This window comes from Ruditapes philippinarum, unplaced genomic scaffold, assembly GCF_026571515.1.
Source record: "Ruditapes philippinarum isolate M1 unplaced genomic scaffold, ASM2657151v2 ctg6100_1_1_1_1, whole genome shotgun sequence".
NCBI lineage: Eukaryota > Metazoa > Mollusca > Bivalvia > Venerida > Veneridae > Ruditapes > Ruditapes philippinarum.
The window spans coordinates 20,844-39,265 of NW_026865023.1; the positions used below are offsets into that span (position 1 = coordinate 20,844).

At 34.8% G+C, this 18,422-nt stretch overlaps 1 protein-coding gene across 1 annotated transcript; it reads left to right on the top strand.

Annotated features, from left to right (window-relative positions):
- Positions 1-1,465: 1,465 nt before the first annotated feature.
- On the top strand, positions 1,466-6,964 carry LOC132727591 (uncharacterized). The gene has a single exon (XM_060713149.1). The coding sequence runs from the start codon at positions 1,466-1,468 to the stop codon at positions 6,962-6,964; it is 5,499 nt and encodes a 1,832-aa protein (XP_060569132.1).
- The last annotated feature ends 11,458 nt before the right edge of the window (positions 6,965-18,422 follow it).

The window sequence follows — 18,422 nt, forward strand, 5'->3', positions numbered from 1 at the left end:
TGTACTCAGTACTCGATTATAACTTCATGCTGAAAATTTCATTATATTACCTTTTAAGTCGGGATCCCGGCAATAATTACTTGCATTAACCAGAGATTTTTCTGGAAAGTTAGCCGGTTCCGGTACATTCGTCAGGTATCCACCCCAATATTTACAAGTCTGTCCGTCATCGGTAATATTCCATTGCCCGTCATACTCATGCGAATCGCCATTTCTGCAACCTAGAGTTAAGAAATTCCCATCATCAATCTGATGTCGCCACAAAGATATAACTCAAATATGAGATACAGCTTCGTGACTTTCCACAAGACGGATCAATAATATGTCATATGTTGCGGTTCAGATCAAGGGACCCCGCCCATTGGGCGGTAACGAAACTTGCCGAGTTACCTCCCATGGGCAGGTTCCCGAGGGCCGGATATTCCGATCCAAACCGCAAACATATGTCAGATATTTTTTTTGCATATTCTGCAATATTTTTTCATATTTAAAATAGTTTACCTCAATAAGATATTTGTTCATGGAAATTAAAGTCATTTTATCTATAACTATTTTCTAACAATAGTGTAACCGCCGTTAGTAGCGGTTTGGTGTTTGTAACACAAACTAAGGTTTTAGTAGTTTGTAACCTATTTCTCTGGTGCGAATGTTCGTGAAATACGAAAATATTTAGGGACGAATAAAAAATCTCCTTTTTTAGAGAGTATTTTCCGATTTTTCTAGAGGGAAAATGAATTCCCAGATATTTTGTCGTTGTCTGTACTGAGAATACTGTGTCATACTTCAAATTTGGTAGGGATCAATTTGAGTATTTGTGTAGAATACGCATCCTTAATGTCAGTACGGTTGTCTGTAGATTTAACGTGATATTGATTGATTTCTTTGGCAGTCATACGGAGTTTCTTCCCCTGTCTGCAGATTCTGATCGTTTACTAAACGTATTTACATATCATATATTGTTGAATTTAATACATTTCTAGAATACGTATTAGACAAGTTTTGTTTTGTTTACGACAAGTTTAAGGTGGTTAGAACAAAGCTAAGTAAATATAAGTGATAAACGTTTCTTTAAATCAGTTTCTTTATTCTGTTAAAATTAATTTGGACAATAATTAGCAACTCTCACTTATAGTCTTATCTTCTTATAATTTTTTAAATCTAGTCAAATGATAATAATATCTTTGTATTGTATAACATTTGGTTGAACAATTATGAACAGTTGCTTATAGCACATGAACAGTATAAAAAATTATTGAATGAAACAGAATTGCACGATGATAATAGTCAATTTGAAAATACAACCAGCGACTATGCATATGTAAAGTATGAGGCAGAACAATGGTTTCTGAAAAACTGTAGTGTACCCGAGACCCTTGAACAATTACAAACAAAATCTCATCGCAGTGGCAGCTCTAGATCATCAAGTAGACATTCGAGTATTTCGAGTAACTTATCGATTGCTAAAATGAAAGAAAATCAAAGAAAGGTAGAACTATTAGCAAGAGCATCAGCTCTAAAGGAGCAAAGAAAATTAAAAGAAGCAAAGTTAAGTCTTCAAATGAAAGAGAAGGAATTTGAAATTAAAACTGAATTACAAGTGAGTGATGCGCGGACTAAGGTTTTAGAAGACTTAGAAAGAAGCATGGTGGATGACCAATTGCTGGAGGACAATATTAAGTTTACCGACCACAAAATAAAGCAAGAACCACCTATGGAATCTCACATCATTCAAAATAAGTATGTACTAAATCCAAATTCTCCTGTGTGGATTCCAGAACGTTGTGTATCTACTGCTACTGAGCAAGGTGAAATCAAAGATGATGAATCATTCAGTGAACATGACTTGCATCAACATAATGTAAACAATGATGTTAAGATAGATAAGGCACAAACTGTTTCACGGTTAGTCAATGTTCAGCCAGGGATTAATGAAATACCTGTTCTACAAACATCCAGCATAGTGAATTCACTGAATCGCGACATGAACTCTGTATCGAAAATAATGAATAAACCAAAGGCTGAAATCCAATGTTTTAAAGGCAATCCAATCGAATACAGCACTTTCCTTAGACAATTTAACGCTAGAGTTTGTGCATACACAGATTCATACGAGGAACGTCTGAACTTTCTATTGCAATATACAGAAGATGAAGCGCATAAAATCGTTCTTGGGTACTCTCATATGAACTCTGAAAGTGGATACAAGGCAGCTTTAGCCGAGTTTCATGAGCGGTACGGAGACCCGGACATAATAGCAAGAGCATACGTGAAAAGGGCACTTGAGTGGTCTCCAATCAGACCGGAAAAAGCACAAGATTTGGATAAGTTTGGAATATTTTTGAGGGAATGTCAGTTTGCTGTGGAAAGTTTAGATTCAGTGAGGGTTTTAGAATACTCCGAAAACTTAAGGCTGCTGGTGCAAAAACTGCCGTATTATTTACATGAAAGGTGGAGGAATATAGTGTATGACATTAAGAGTAAAAGGGAAGTGGTAAGATTTGAGCATTTGGTTGACTTTGTTAGAAAGGAGGCAAAAAAGGCCACGGATCCAATTTATGGTAAAGAAGTACTAAATACATCTAAAAACATCAACTCACAGGATAAACAGTCATCATCTACAAGAGTAAACAGGCCTTACGGAACGCGCAAAACGCTCATTACTAGTGTTTCAGACAGCGGTGTGAAAGAAAGGCATCACAATGAACGCGAAGCAGAGAGCCGGTATAAACCTGGTTCGGCATTTATAAAGCCATGTTTGTTTTGTCAAGGATCTCACGAGCTAGAAAATTGCAAGGAAATAACAAAATTACCCTTGAAAGAGAGGTATGCCTTTCTAAGAGACAAAGGTTTATGTTTTGCCTGCTTGAGGTCAGGACATCAAAAATTAAATTGTAAAAGGAAAGCAAACTGTAAGACTTGTACCAAGCTTCACCTGACAATATTACATGTCGAACCGCATCAGGACTCTCCTATCAATACAAAAGCAACTGCAACTCATACGGGGGCTGGAAGTAAAATACATCAAGCTTTGCCAATTGTGCCTGTTCGCCTAAAAGTAAAAAACAGCTACAAGTATGTTGAAACTTATGCATTTTTGGACTCGGGGAGTACAGCATCCTTCTGTACAGAAAGATTGATAAGTAAACTGAATGTTCAAGGAAAACGGAAAAGAATAAACTTGGTTACTATGGGTCAAGAAAGCGTTCAAAGTACACATGAAATCACTGGACTGGAAATCAGTGCATTAAATGGGGAAAACACCATCGAGCTTGGTCCAGTATTCACACGGAAATGTTTACCAGTGTCAAAAAGGGACATAGTGTCAATCGAAAGTGTTCAGGAATGGTCGCATTTGAAAGACTTACCATTGCAGAGAATTAATAGTGACATTGATCTATTAATTGGTATTAACGTTCCAAGGGCAATGGAACCATGGGAAGTAATTCCAAGCGTAAACGGCGGACCATTTGCAGTAAAAACATCCTGTGGCTGGGTGATAAATGGACCTTTGGGCTCTAACACAGAAAAAGACAATGAGTTGGTGACGTCGAATTTTACTAGAATCGAGTCCAGACCAGACTTGGAAAAACAAGTCCTCAACCAGTTCAATCACGACTTTAACGAACGCGCTATCGACGACAAGCTTGAGCCTTCAGTGGAGGATCAACGATTCCTCGAATTTGTGTCAGAATCTATTAGTTTGAAAGATGGACATTATACAGTGAATTTGCCATTTAAGAATTCTGATGTTGCTATGCCGAACAATCGAAAACAGGCTGAGCAAAGACTGATATTATTAGCTAAGCGATTTAAGCGAGACACCAAATTTTATACGCAATATCAGGACTTCATGAGCAAGGTTTTGAGAGAAGGGTATGCGGAAAGGGTTCCCAGGAAACATCTACAACAGACTGACTGTCGCGTTTGGTATCTGCCCCATCATGGTGTATACCACCCTAAAAAGGAAAAACTGAGAGTAGTGTTCGACTGTGCGGCAAGATTTCACGGCACATCACTTAACGACCAATTACTGCAGGGACCAAATCTCACAAATACACTTTCAGGTACGCTTCTTAAGTTTCGTCAAGAAGAAATAGCCATAATGGGAGACATAGACAGCATGTTCTATCAAGTGCTAGTACCAGTAGAAGATAGAAGCTTTTTAAGATTTCTATGGTGGGAAGAGGGAGACACAAGTAAGCCTATAATTGAGTATCAGATGACCGTCCATTTATTTGGCTCGACCTCTTCGCCAAGCTGCGCAAACTATGCGTTAAAAAAAACCGCTACGGATTGTCGGGGACAGTTCAACGACAATGTGATAAACACAGTTCTGAATAATTTCTACGTTGACGACTGCTTGAAGTCTGTTTCGTCAAGCGAAAGTGCAATCTCCTTGCTTCACGATCTGAAGGTTCTATTAAGGCAGGGAGGTTTCAACATCTCCAAATGGATAAGTAACAGTAAAGAAGTAATGAATTCAATACCCATCACAGAAAGAGCTGCCCTTGCCAAGGATTTAGACCTAGATCAAGACAGTTTACCTATTGACAGAGCTTTGGGCTTAAGCTGGTGTGCAGAAACAGACACATTTCGCTTTGTCTTAGCGATCAAAGACCAGCCGCTTACTCGACGAGGCATTCTATCAGTGGTTAGTAGCGTGTTCGATCCTCTCGGGTTCTTAGCTCCGGTTATGCTAAATGCCAAACTATTACTACAGGAGCTTTGTAGGTTACAGTTAGGTTGGGATGATCCAGTACCACCGAAATTTGCTGAGCAATGGCGCATGATACTGTGCGATATTCAAAAGGTGTCCGAGTTTAAAGTGAACAGATGTTTCAAGTTCCCTGGGTTTGGTGATATCAAGCACACAGAACTACACCATTTTTCCGATGCTAGTGAAAGTGGCTATGGCATAGTCTCATACTTGCGCATGACGAACACGGAAGATAAAGTTCAATGTTCATTTGTCATTGGTAAATCTCGGGTAGCGCCTCTGAAGAAGGTCACTGTACCACGTTTGGAGCTGACAGCAGCAACAGTAGCGGTACGTACAAACAAAATGCTGAAAGATGAGCTAGAAATGAAAATTGATAGGTCAGTGTTTTGGACAGATAGCATGTCAGTATTACGGTATGTGCGAAATACGACTTCTAGGTTTCACACATTTGTAGCCAACAGACTGATGATAATACATGAAGGCTCAAACGTCAGTGATTGGCGCTATATTAACACCAAGTTGAATCCAGCAGACATTGCTTCAAGAGGACTTCCTGTGGAAAACTCACTTTGGGGAGAAAGGTGGATTGAAGCACCTAAATTCTTGGAAATGACGGAAGAAAACTGGCCATCACTGCGGGAGAATAACTTCGAGCTCCGAGATGACGATCCCGAAGTGAAGAAAGTAAAAGCAAACCTCACTTGCGTAAAGAGTGAAGATGGTAGTAAATTAGAGAATGCGGGAACGGAGAAGTTGATAAACTACTATTCGTCCTGGTACAAGTTAAGAAAAGGCGTTGCTTGGATCTTGAAATATCGAAATGAGCTTCGTAAGCGTGTACATCAACAGGGTCAAAAAGGGGTTGTTGAACCAGAAGAGTCAGCCAGACTGTCAGTTGATGATTTACTAGAAGCTGAAAAGGCTATTGTGATGTACACACAGAGGACTGTCTTCAAAGAAGAAATTGAATTGCTGAAGAAAGGTCATCACGTGAGTCGAAAAAGTAGTATCAGAAAACTTGACCCCTATCTTGATGGTGGATTGTTGCGGGTTGGAGGGCGTTTGCATGAATCTAGTTTACCTGCAGAAAGTAAACATCCGATAATCTTGCCAAAGGGTCATCGCTTGTCGACATTGATACTTCAAAATATTCACCACAACTTGAAACACAGCGGTAGAAACCACATGCTCTCTGTCCTGAGACAAAATTACTGGTTGATTAATGCGCCCTCAGCTATAAGGAGCATTATTTCAAAGTGCGTTGTGTGTCGTAGACAGAAATCCCAGGTTGGAGAACAGAAAATGTCAAATTTACCAAAGGATCGTGTAAAACCAGACGAACCTCCATTTACTAGAGTGGGCGTGGACTACTTTGGGCCGTTTGAGGTGAAATTGAGGCGGAGCCGTGTCAAACGTTATGGCGTGATCTTCACCTGCTTAGCAAGTAGGGCGGTTCATATAGAAGTGGCATACTCACTGGACACTAGTTCTTATATCAATGCATTGCGTAGGTTCATAGCTCGCAGAGGTCAGGTTTCCAAAATGCGCTCAGACAATGGTACGAACTTTGTTGGTGCTGAACGAGAACTGAGAAAATCAATATCTGAATGGAATGTTGCGCAGATTCACGAGGAGATGTTACAAAGGGGTATAGATTGGCAGTTCAACCCCCCGGCTGGATCTCACCACGGTGGTGTTTGGGAAAGACTCATAAGATCTGTAAGAAGTGCCATGAACAGTACTTTGAAAGAACAAATTCTTGATGACGAAGGTCTTCAGACGCTCATGTGCGAAATTGAAACCGTTCTTAATGGCCGTCCAATTACAAGGATTTCAGATCAATTCGGCGACTTAGAAGCACTCACTCCTAATCATTTACTGACATTAAAACGACTACCAAACTTACCTCCAGGGATTTTCGAAAAGTCAGATAATTATAGCTTACGTCGGTGGAGGCAGGTACAATACATGGCGGAACTGTTCTGGAAAAGGTGGTCTAAGGAGTATTTACCGCTTCTTCAAGAGCGGCAAAAGTGGCATGATGTGAAGAGAAACTTAAAAACTGGAGACATAGTGTTGATTGTTGACGCGAGTGCACCGAGAAATTCATGGCCTATGGGAATAGTTAAAGAGACAATACCAGACAAAAACGGATTAGTGCGACAAGTAAAGGTTAAAACTGCGACAAACGTTTTGGTTCGTCCGGTTGACAAGTTGTGTGTCCTTTTAGAAATGGATGAATAATTGTTCAGACTGTATGACAATATCGCATTTTAATTCAATATAAGAAACACTGTACAACTTAAAGGATATGACTCTGTTAACTTGACAATCATTTGTACTTCATTGTTTTATATTTATATTGTATGTTCTTGGACTATTAAGTAATTGTGTCACTGTTATGTGCGCCACAATTAAGGGGCTGGTGTAACCGCCGTTTGTAGCGGTTTGGTGTGGCGAATGTTCGCGTATTACGAGGGTGTTTGGGGACGAATGGCGAAATCTCCTTTTTAGAGAGTATTTTCTTTTCTAGAGGGAAAATGAATTTCCAGATATTTTGTTGTTTTCTGTACTGAGAATACTGCGTCATACTTCAAATTTGGTAGGGATCAATTTGAGTATTTATGTAGAATACGCATACTTAATGTCAGTACGGTTGTCTGTGGATTTAACGTGATATTGATTGATTTCTTTGGCAGTCATACGGAGTTTCTTCCCCTGTCTGCAGATTCTGATTGTTTGCTAGTTAAACGTATTTACATATCATATATTGTTGAATTTGAGACATTTCTAGAATACGTGTTAAAGAAGTTTTGTTTTATTTACGACAAGTTTAAGGTGATTAGAACATTGTTATTAAACAAAGCTAAGTAAATATAAGTGACAAATGTTTCTTTTAAATCAGTTTCTTTATTCTGGTAAAATTAATTTGGACGATAATTAGAAACTCTCACTGATAGTCTTATCTTCTTATAATTTTGTACATCTAGTCAAATGATAATAATATCTTTGTATTGTATAACATTTATGTATGTATTTTCAGTTAATAGTATCCATAAACCTCTCTGGGATACGCATCAACAAACGAGTTGTATTGTCAGTACAAATAGCGTATGAATTTACAACTTTAATAACAACGGCGAAATGACGTCATCGTAAACACATAATTCTCTTCTAAAATTACGTCATTTTAATGCGGTTTATTCATTAAATGCGCTAAAATGACGCTGTTGTTTTGCACGCACCCCCATGCCAGATGAAATTTCCGGCATGGGTAAAACTCACGGAAACGCCAGTCTGCTATGCAAGAATTCACTTTTCGCAACAATTATATCTATGAATGTCGGCAACAAGGAATTCTTTAGCTCTGTAATTTTCGAAATTTACCATAGCTTTGTAATTTTCCGCAACAGAGATTTTTTTGACAGCCTTTGATTTTTTAACTGATATATATACCTATAGTTTCGTGAATTTCCACAACAAAGATTCCCTTAACGTTGTAACTCCCTGCAGCTTCGTTATATTACGTGTTACATACATATCCGCTACTGTATTATTTTCATCCTAGATCTTGAGTGAGTTCAGATTAAATCCATTAGTAACCATTGGTAGCTTTATTTAACATTGGCAACCAATAGTACAAATGTTTACGGACAAGATTTGTCATAACTAGATTGCATCACAAGAAAATGTAATTCTAGAACATTCACATTTAACTCCAGCTGGAGAAATGACCTAGTGGTACTTGTATTTTACAAATATCTTTCTTGAAGGAAAAAAAAACCTATTGTTTTGATTTAACCGATGAATTACAATCCATAATACAGACATAATCGATAACAATAATGATTGATTTTAGTATTAAGATCGGTATCTGGATCATCTGTTTAATGCGCATAATGTTCGTATAATTACTTTTAATAAAAGTTCCGAAACATACTTTTACGTGTCCACTTTAATGAAGTTATTTTATATTTCAAATATTTAAGCATTAAAGTCTTAAGAGTTTGACATTTTGAAATTGAGTCTGATTCTAATTTTTTCATGGACAGGGGGACTTTCCTTATGGGCATTTGTTGCGCATTGGTGGGCATGCAGTTGTAAATGCTGTTGAATGTTTAACTGGACACATGTTCATTTCAAAGATAGTTAAAAAGATGAGGCCTACCTCTTCGTTCACAACATAAAGGAACCTTGCAGTGTCTGCGAGCTAATTCAGAACGTAGAGGTCTATATATTTGACCAATGCAGAAATACTCTTCACTGAAGTCGCATTCGCCACTTTCTGGAACGTACCTGCATCGTAAGAAATCGGAACCAATATGCGCCTGTAAAGAAAGGTGATGTTATTAGATCATGTTCACGATTTGTGAAAGGTTGTGAAATAGAAAGGGCATCGAAACACGAGGCTATCTGATTTATACGATGGGCGTAGTTTGATGTACTTTCTCTTTTTGTATCATAGGCAAAAATAAAAACACTTTCCCTGTCCACCAGAAAAAAAGGAACCAATATACGAGCATCTGATACCTGTAACACAATTTTGACATTTTACTATAGTTACATCGTATACAAATACATGAACTGTGCGGTAACTGGAGTGCAGGTATTAGTTACCAACACTCACTGTCTGTCTAATGCATGCTCGTTGATTGGGTTTCTATTATACAACGCTAACAATTAGCGCGTTAGCTACATTTTATAAATTTCATAAAAACCTAAATAGAAACAAGCTTCATTTTGTTAATTACATGTGTTTTATATCGACTTAAGTTCTTATTTTGGTATCAAGACAGCTAAAATGAATTTTATACGATTCTGCAACCTTATGTGGCAAAATAGGAAGTACAATGTCTGTTTACTTGTGAAACTTTCGGAAGTACAATTTCTGTTTGCATGAGAAACTTAGCCTTTGTGCCATTGGTACAAAGTAGAAAATGAACAAACATGGCTGAAGTTGCAGTCGAAATTTAACGGTATATTTCTACAGTTTATGACAGTTGTTTTCATACAAATTTAATCTTTTTTCTGAGATGATTACTTTATTTAGAAAGCACAAGCAAGTCCAATATTTCATTGTGTTCTAGATAGCAACTTGTGATTATTTTAAGTTTTCCACTGTGACGTAGCGCATACACGGGCTAATTTTATTTGAAATTATAGAAAGCTTTGTTTTTAAGCCGACGAAAAAAATAAATTTTCATATTTATAGAACGCAGCTTTTGTTTTTAAAGCGCAAATGACGTCACGTCCAAAAGTATATGCACGGCCCTACAATACATTTTTAATGGAGCCACAGAAGCGGCACAGGTATATATGTAAAATTAGAAACTTGTAGATTTAATGATCATGAATACATATATATAGATATGATAGATATAAAAACGTTACAACCGCATGGAAGCCAGGGCTCGAACACTCCGGAATGCTGCACAACTCGAAACGTACGCTTGGGTTTGTTGTGTGGCACATTAATTTACCTGGAATGATATAAAAACATGTAAATAAATAAAAAATTCACTTGAAGCTTAAATAAATTCAAGTTAAGTATTTCATGTATGTATTTCAAACAACAACAACAACAACATAATCTGTATAACTCAAATCAGAACGACATTGGTACCAGAAGATCCTTCTATTTACCTGTCTACTTTACTGTTAAGAAAGAATGAACACATAGTCTAATTTTACATAAGAAAAGATAAGGGAAAATATTTAAAACGATCATTTTAGCAACATTATTTAAAAAACAAAATTAGAATAATACACATAGATCTAGTAATAAGATGGTAATACTTACCATTTCCATGAGGATCCCTGCAATAATTACCGGCGTCATAAATGGAGGCATCATCGGGGAACATTGAGGGATCATTTCGGTTATGTTCATGAGGTGTATTACTATCCCAACGTTGACAGAGGTTGCCGTAAATGGTACGGTTTATTGTACCGTTGTAGTGTTTACGGATTTTTCTATCTCTCACCTCCCAACAGGTTTCTAAAAATACACGACTTAGTATTTTTTTAAGAGTAAACAGGTAAATGAATGAAGGTATTTATCAAAGTATTGAAGAAAATCTTTTCAGAAAATGTTTAAGCTATATCATTCCCGGTACTTATGGAAATCTGGAAGTACAAGCCATTCTAGACATTACTATGACCAACTTTCTGCCTCAAATTACCGATATGAAACACACTAGTGCACTTGAAAATATTCCTTTTGCACATAAAATGATTTTTTTAAATCAATTTACTTTTGAATATACACGTGTTTAGTATATACCCGTATTTAAGACATATCTTATTATTCTCCCTAAATTATTCCTTTTACCAAGCTTGAGTAAAATTCATTTAATGAAGGAATTTTTCCAAGCTTGAATTAAATGAATTTAATGAAGGAAATTTACATAATTGAATTTTTTTCAAATAAACCGCGGCGCAGAAGTGTTATAAAGCCATTTGATAAAAACGATATTACACTATTGTGATAACACTTTAACATGACGTCATTTGCGCAGCGTTAAAGCGCTAATGTAAGCATTACACTATAGGCGCATAAAATGGCTTGTTTAACAATTTACCGTTCTTATTTATAGTACATGTATCACTCCATTAAAGCAAAATGGTACCAAGCAACATTTTTGCCAAAAATAATTTAACATTTTTCATAATGCTTTAATGTAATCTTTAATCTGTAGAAATATCTCTGTATTAACATGTATTATCCTGTTTATTTACAGACAAATGCGGTAATGTAAAAGGGTACAATATAAATATATTTCCATTTAGTAAAGCATACCAGTTTTATCAAAAAGGTACCAAGTGTCACATAGTGCCTTTTTGCATTGAATGACTATATAAGTTTTGAGCACTTATTTCAATGCAAAAAGGAATCATATGTCACATGGTCCCTTTCTGCACACAAATAATTACAACCCTAAAGATTATTTTAATATATAACAATTTGTTTGTTTGGTACCTTTTAGCTTTTTAATAAATACACAATCTAGATGTTGATAAGGACAGCAAATATAACGATGTTTCCGAGAGTATTGTTTCTGTTTTAATTGAGAAATTATAATAGTGTAAAGATAATAACAGCATATAAATGACTCTGTCACAAAAACATAGGATGTAAAAAGAGAAACAATTGACTATACACTTGCCAACAAGAAACATAGGGTATATGGAAGGAGAAACGTGACAGGGGAGCTTACATCTGCAAAAAATGATACAATTAAATTGGTGAAACAGCATAAAGAGTAATTTCCTAAAAATGAAACTCATTATGCAAGATAAAAAACTGAAAGAAACAATAAGTATCCAAAGAATTAAACATTAAAAGATGTGGAAAGTGTAAATTATTGTATGTGAAAAGGAGGAAATAAATCCTGTTCAGCAACATACGTATAGGATTATTTTGGTGAAAATTACAAAGCCTTTCATTTTATAAACTAAAGAAAGATCATAATCATTATGTACACTGTACAATAGAAGAAAGGCACGAGGCACACTAGATGGTGCGCTCAAGGAAAATATCTTGAACATCAAAAAACAGAAGGAAAATGTACAAGAAGAAAAAGCTAAAAGTAAAGCTAGAGCAAAATGTGACACATTCGTTTATGTTGTATCTTCTGATCTCAATGCAATCTTTACTGCTCATTAGTCAGTGAGCTTTACTATTCAAGTAAACTCTGTTGCTACACATCTTTACAGTATATTCCTAACGAGACAAATATGTTGTATGTCATGTGTGAGATAAAACCAACTGCAAAAGAGGAGCATGTGAAATAGCTACCTGCTTAATAAAAACCCTTTTCTGTTTGCCAGAGTGGTAATGTCAAATAAGTCATATATTTCAGATGCATGTGGGGGACAAAATAGCAATTGATTCGTAGATGCGTCTCTTCTTTTTATATTATCATAATTTCCAAATTTTGATTGATCAGCGACAAATTTCTTGTATCGGGCCACTCACAGATGGAGTGTGTTTCGGTTTATTCGACTTTTGAAAAGGCAAAGAAAATAACGCCTGTATAGTTATGTACCATTCAGTGCTGTACTCTCACTTGACAGAAAATCACAGCTAAACATTGCTGTGCCAAAATATAACCACGTTATTGATTTCAAGACTTCATACAAAACAGTGTCTGAATCTCAAAACATCCATTGAAGGACAAAAAGTAAACTGGCGTCAGGTGAAATGGATACAGGTACGGAAGGAAAACCCAGTCAGTTTTTGTAAATTACAGATTCAATGCTGAAGATTACATGGAAATAGAAGTTCAGAACACAGAAGTTAGACAGAAAGGAATTATGAATCAGTTGACAAATAGTGAACAAGACTTAAAGTTATGATACCAAACCACCAGTTTCAATTCAAAAGAAAACGACTTGGTTACTTTCTGTGCAAAGGAAATTATCCCAGAAGATTTCCATAATTAGTATGTCACTTTACCAACAAACAAGAAAGAAAATGATTTTGTCCCGATAGAATCAGATGAAAATGATACAGATTTTGATTAACAGAATACAAAATATAGACCTTTTGACAAAGGCATTAAGTTTGATCACAGGGGAAGCCTTTCAAAACAGGAAAAGTGATTGTTGTATCAGACGTTTGCTGAAAACACAATAATTTCAGATTATTATTTGCATTATAGTATAAAAAAACTGTAACCAAATTAAGTTTTTTTTTGTGTTAAACTTATTGGGACTAAAAGGTGACAACTGCCATATGGTACCTTTTTGTGATATACTTTACAGGAAATGTTAAAAATCATACAATGCACAAAGGAGACATGCGGCCATATGGTACCTTGCATTTGTCGGTCAAAATATTTATAAGTGCAAAAAGGAATCATTTCTTTTAATTGATTAATTATCACTTATTAGTAATATATAAGCTTTCCAACATTTTGAGCATGTACATTCAAATATTATCTAGATATATGTGAAGTTTTTCTGCTAGGTTGTAAAGCCCTAACTTGATATAGAACTTCCAATCCTTAAACGTGATTTTCTCGTAGCATAAAAATGTCACTTGGTACCTTTTGGCTTTAATTGATCGCTATGTGATAAATAAAGTATATTATTTCGTGTAAATTCAATTTAACTCGTTGAGTAAAACAATATTATGCTCGCCAGTGGCTCGCAAAATATATCTTTATTCAACTCGTTTAATAACTTTAGTAATTAACCTACACTCATTCAATATCCTCTATTTATCACATACCTTTGCCGCTTTTCCGACTCCGTAAAAATGGTATTACACTACCGTGCATATATTTTGTCGTCATTTGCGTACTACAAGCTAAATGATAGCGTTATACTATAGGCGCGTCAGTGAGAAATGGTTCTTTTTCACTTTAAACGGTCTTTATGTTTGGTATTTGATAATCATAGGCTCGCATTATATAATATTTTTCAACTTGTTTAATAAATTGATATTAAATTTACGCTCATTCAATATCCTTTTTTAACAGTGTGTCTTTTTTATAATTTCTTTAGAATATAAATATTCGAGAGAATACATATTAAAAATGTCAGTTTCTAATCATTTGTGGCATTATTGGAATATTGCCAATCGTCATATGTGTTGTTTGTTGGGTTTTTTTTTAATTTAGAAAATTCATTGTCATAGTTAAGTTTATCCTCTAAGTCACCGTTTTAACTAAACGTTATATTCAGTGTTTTTCATTAACTGGAAAGTTAATACAGGAAACGTAACCCATACATTTTGGAATTACAACATTTTTCAAACTTGGAAGTCTATAAAATGCTATGAACCAATGTTTTACATAATATTTTAAATTACAACCGTATGAAAATAAGATAAATTTTCTAATAATTTACACTTACCTCCACCAAAAACTACGCAAAACTGATATATCGATAAGAAAAGAGTTAACGCCCTTGTCGCCATTGTTTTATCCACAAAATTTACATCGCAAAGATAAGAAGCGTGGTGCAGATAACTTATATATCATGTTATTACATCAAAAATTATCAATTTCCATTGGCTATTGCCTAGCTACAGAAACTTTCGTTATTGGTAAAAAAGCAAGAACACATATTAATGCTATAAAAAAATACTTACGATTGTACTGTTTTAATTATTCCAGACAAAAAATAAAATAATTGGTAGAAACAAAATACCTGTTTGAATTTAATGATGATGTTTTCGGGCGATCTTCGATATCTTAAAGGTAAAGAAAGAGCTCAGGTGCTCAAACCTTATTATTTCAAGCATGAACGGACATCTTACCGAGTTTTTTAAAGTTAGTTTAATAGTATTGTTGTAATACTTCAGAGAAATTATATTTTTGCAAAAGATTGTTGAGTGAATGGATCATTTTAAAAACTAAAGCTTCATTCAAAGCCAGATTTTGAAAGGTTTTATTTACAAAATAGGTACAATCTCCTTTATACAACTTGATAAAAGAATGTATGTTTTTTGTTAAACGAAAACAAACGTTATTTTTTCACCTTAGTATTAGTACATTATGTACCAGGAAATATAACTAAATTTCTTTACAAAATTGGTATCTTTTCACAACAAATTTGGATTTTTGATTGCCGGAAAATGTTACCTCAAAGGAAAGCATGATACATGATTGATACATGAAATGAAGTGTTTTATTATTTTATGTCAATTCAGAAGAACACTTCTCGTATAACTTTATATTTATCAAATTACCCTTGTCAATATTTAACCGTTCTATAGAAATTATTTCTTTTTATAATTATTTGCTGTTGCTAAACATTGTATTACATTGCAACATTTGTAATTTTTTTCCGTTATATTTTGCTTGTTTCTTTGAAAGAAGTACACTGTATTCGGACCAACTATCGGACTGAACTATTTACGGATGTTTTACTCTTTCGCATTTGGTAAACTATTTTCGACAATAAAGCTCACCATTCTTGGATATAATTCATACATTAAAAACATTCTGAGTAAAATCGAAATGTGGTATTATATTCCTAAATAAATAACATTCGCCAGAAGAATCAAAGTTTAGCGTTTGCTACACAATAACATGACGCTTATTCCATCTGGGAAAATTTTAGCTTCTTAGCTTATTTTGCTTTGATTTTATTTTCATATATCATTATTAATAATATCTGTCATATTTTGCGGTTCGGATCGGAATATCCGTCCCGAGGTGACCCGCCCATTGGGCGGTAACGAGGCTTCCCGAGTTACCGCCCATGGGCGGGTGACCGAGGGACGGATATTCCGATCCGAACCGCAAACATATGTCAGATATTTTTTCTTGCATATTCTACCATATTCCATTATATTTTAAATTCTTTATCTTTATTTTCAATGAAAATTTATATCATTACAATCGTAACTACTTTCATTGAACAGCGTATGAATTACAAAACCATTCATAACGGTAAAATGACGTCATCTTTATCGTGCCATTGTACAGCACGCGACTCATCTGGAACCCCCCATGCCAGATGAAATTTCCGGCATGGGTAAAACTAACGGAAACGCCAGTCTGATATGCAAGAATATATTATCTATTAATGACCCTTTTGAGTATACAGGGTAGTTATCAATATTAAATTTCATCGATATTACATGAAACCTTAATCAGGTGTATGCAAAAAGTTTGGATCATTATTTCTTAGGGAACATGCAAATCAAATTCAAGAAATACTAACTAAAAATTCAATTTTCGTGATGTGCACTTCACAAAGATATAGACAATCTGTATCATCAAAAACATTTAGGTTTTCACATTTTTTTAATGTATACATAAATAATAAAGTACACTTCCTTCAAGGCTTTATATAGCTGGTGTACTAAAGTGCATCCATCCGTAAAAACCGCAATATTGTAATGATTTTTTCATCAGATTTTTTATTTCCAAGTTTCTGACGATTTTTGTCGTCAAATTCAAGCGGCTAAAGATTATACCACCTATTTTCACAAAAAGACCTATTTTGAAATTTGAGTGTGCAATTACAGGCCTTTTGGTAGCTCACGTTTTGAAGTTGTCAATGTGTTGAACTGTTTCATAATTGTTCACCAAACTTTCATCACCAGTTACTACATTTGCAAATTTCATTTTATTATATTACTTGAAATATTTTGACAACTGTTTGGCTAATTAAGCTCTTTGCTGCTTTCGATCGTCATTTAAATATGAGGCACCCACCTGCACGAAATCTTTTTGTAATTCAAGATATTCTTTTAGAATATAATAAACATTTGTTAGTGAAATGCCAAACGTTCGTGCTAATTATGAAAAGTATATCTTTTAACAATTTCTTTAACATTTGATATATTTCGATTTGAGACTCTTACCGAAAATCATATTTTTTTACCATCTGCGACCTGTGTCAAATGACGTACAAGTAATATTTAAAATATCGGATATTTCGTCAAATATCTGCTTCAAAAGACAACCAATCATAGAACGCGCTTTTTTGTAAACTGTTTTCCTTCTTGTCAACACAAACCATTTCACTATAACACTTAACGTGTGTTTGTATTCGAATCACAATTTCTTATTTCTTTATTTATAGCTACATTTATGCAGATGAAGAATTAGCAATTATTTTCGGACACTCTTCGTATAATGAAAATCTCAATTCACTGTAAGATCAAACTTTTTTTACACTGTATGTTACATATTACATATGAATCCTTTACTTAAAGGTTTAATGAATAAGCACACGTGGAATTCGAACCAAGAGAAAGCCAATCTTCATACAAAAGAAAATACGCCGGTGTTTTCACATATACTTTATTAAAATAATTTCTGGATATCCAACACTTTTCAGTCTGTTTGTTGTTCAAAAATCTACTCTGTTACGTCTAGAAAACTGTGCACACACAACAGGGATCCTGAAAATAATTATCTCAACATTGTTCAATACGAGTATATGTAAATATCAAGGGGTGCGGTGGCCTTGTGGTTAAGATATCCGTCTCTCAACCCAGGGATCATAGGCTTGAAACCTATTCGGGTCACGACCATGTTTCTTTACATGACAATGTAACTGATTGGTTCCAGGAAGCAGAATGGAACGTAATTAATATAATAATGAAGCAAGAAGTTGTTACGCAATCGAGCTAAAATAAAAATGTTTGAACCAATATTACAACGTATATTCGATATTATTACAAAATGAATTCTACCCCTCTTTTCTGCATTTCCTCGCACCTTTTAGATTTCCCAAGCCTGTTCTAGTATCGTTCAGTTTTTATATTTATCCGTCTTATTATCATTTAAATTATTCCAATTTTTGCTTTGCATCGTTTGTTTATGTAAGAACACTTTGTTCAAACCTTTTAATATCAATATTATGAAAATAATAAAACTGTAATGAATGTGTACACAAAGTACAATAAAATATGTTAAAAATCGAGCACATAGCAACGGTGTGGACTTTCCCTGAAACATGAAACGTTGCTACAATAAATACGTAAGCGATGTTCACATATGATTTAAAAACACTAAATCTTTCTAGAGTCATAAAATATAAAAGTTTAGTTAATATTTTGAAGAAAAACACCAGAGGAAGCAAAACAAAAAAAAAACAAGAGATGCCACCCACATTTCGCATAAAGTCATATCTAACAAATACCTTACAAGATCAGAGGTTATAACTCTGTATATAAACAAAGGCATCTGATGCAAGTAAAGTTTCTGATTGGAAATATCCTTTCAAGAAATCG

Excerpts from the sequence above, each read along its gene's own strand:
- LOC132727591 (XM_060713149.1), top strand. The coding sequence starts at position 1,466 with ATGAAAGAAAATCAAAGAAAGGTAGAACTATTAGCAAGAGCATCAGCT.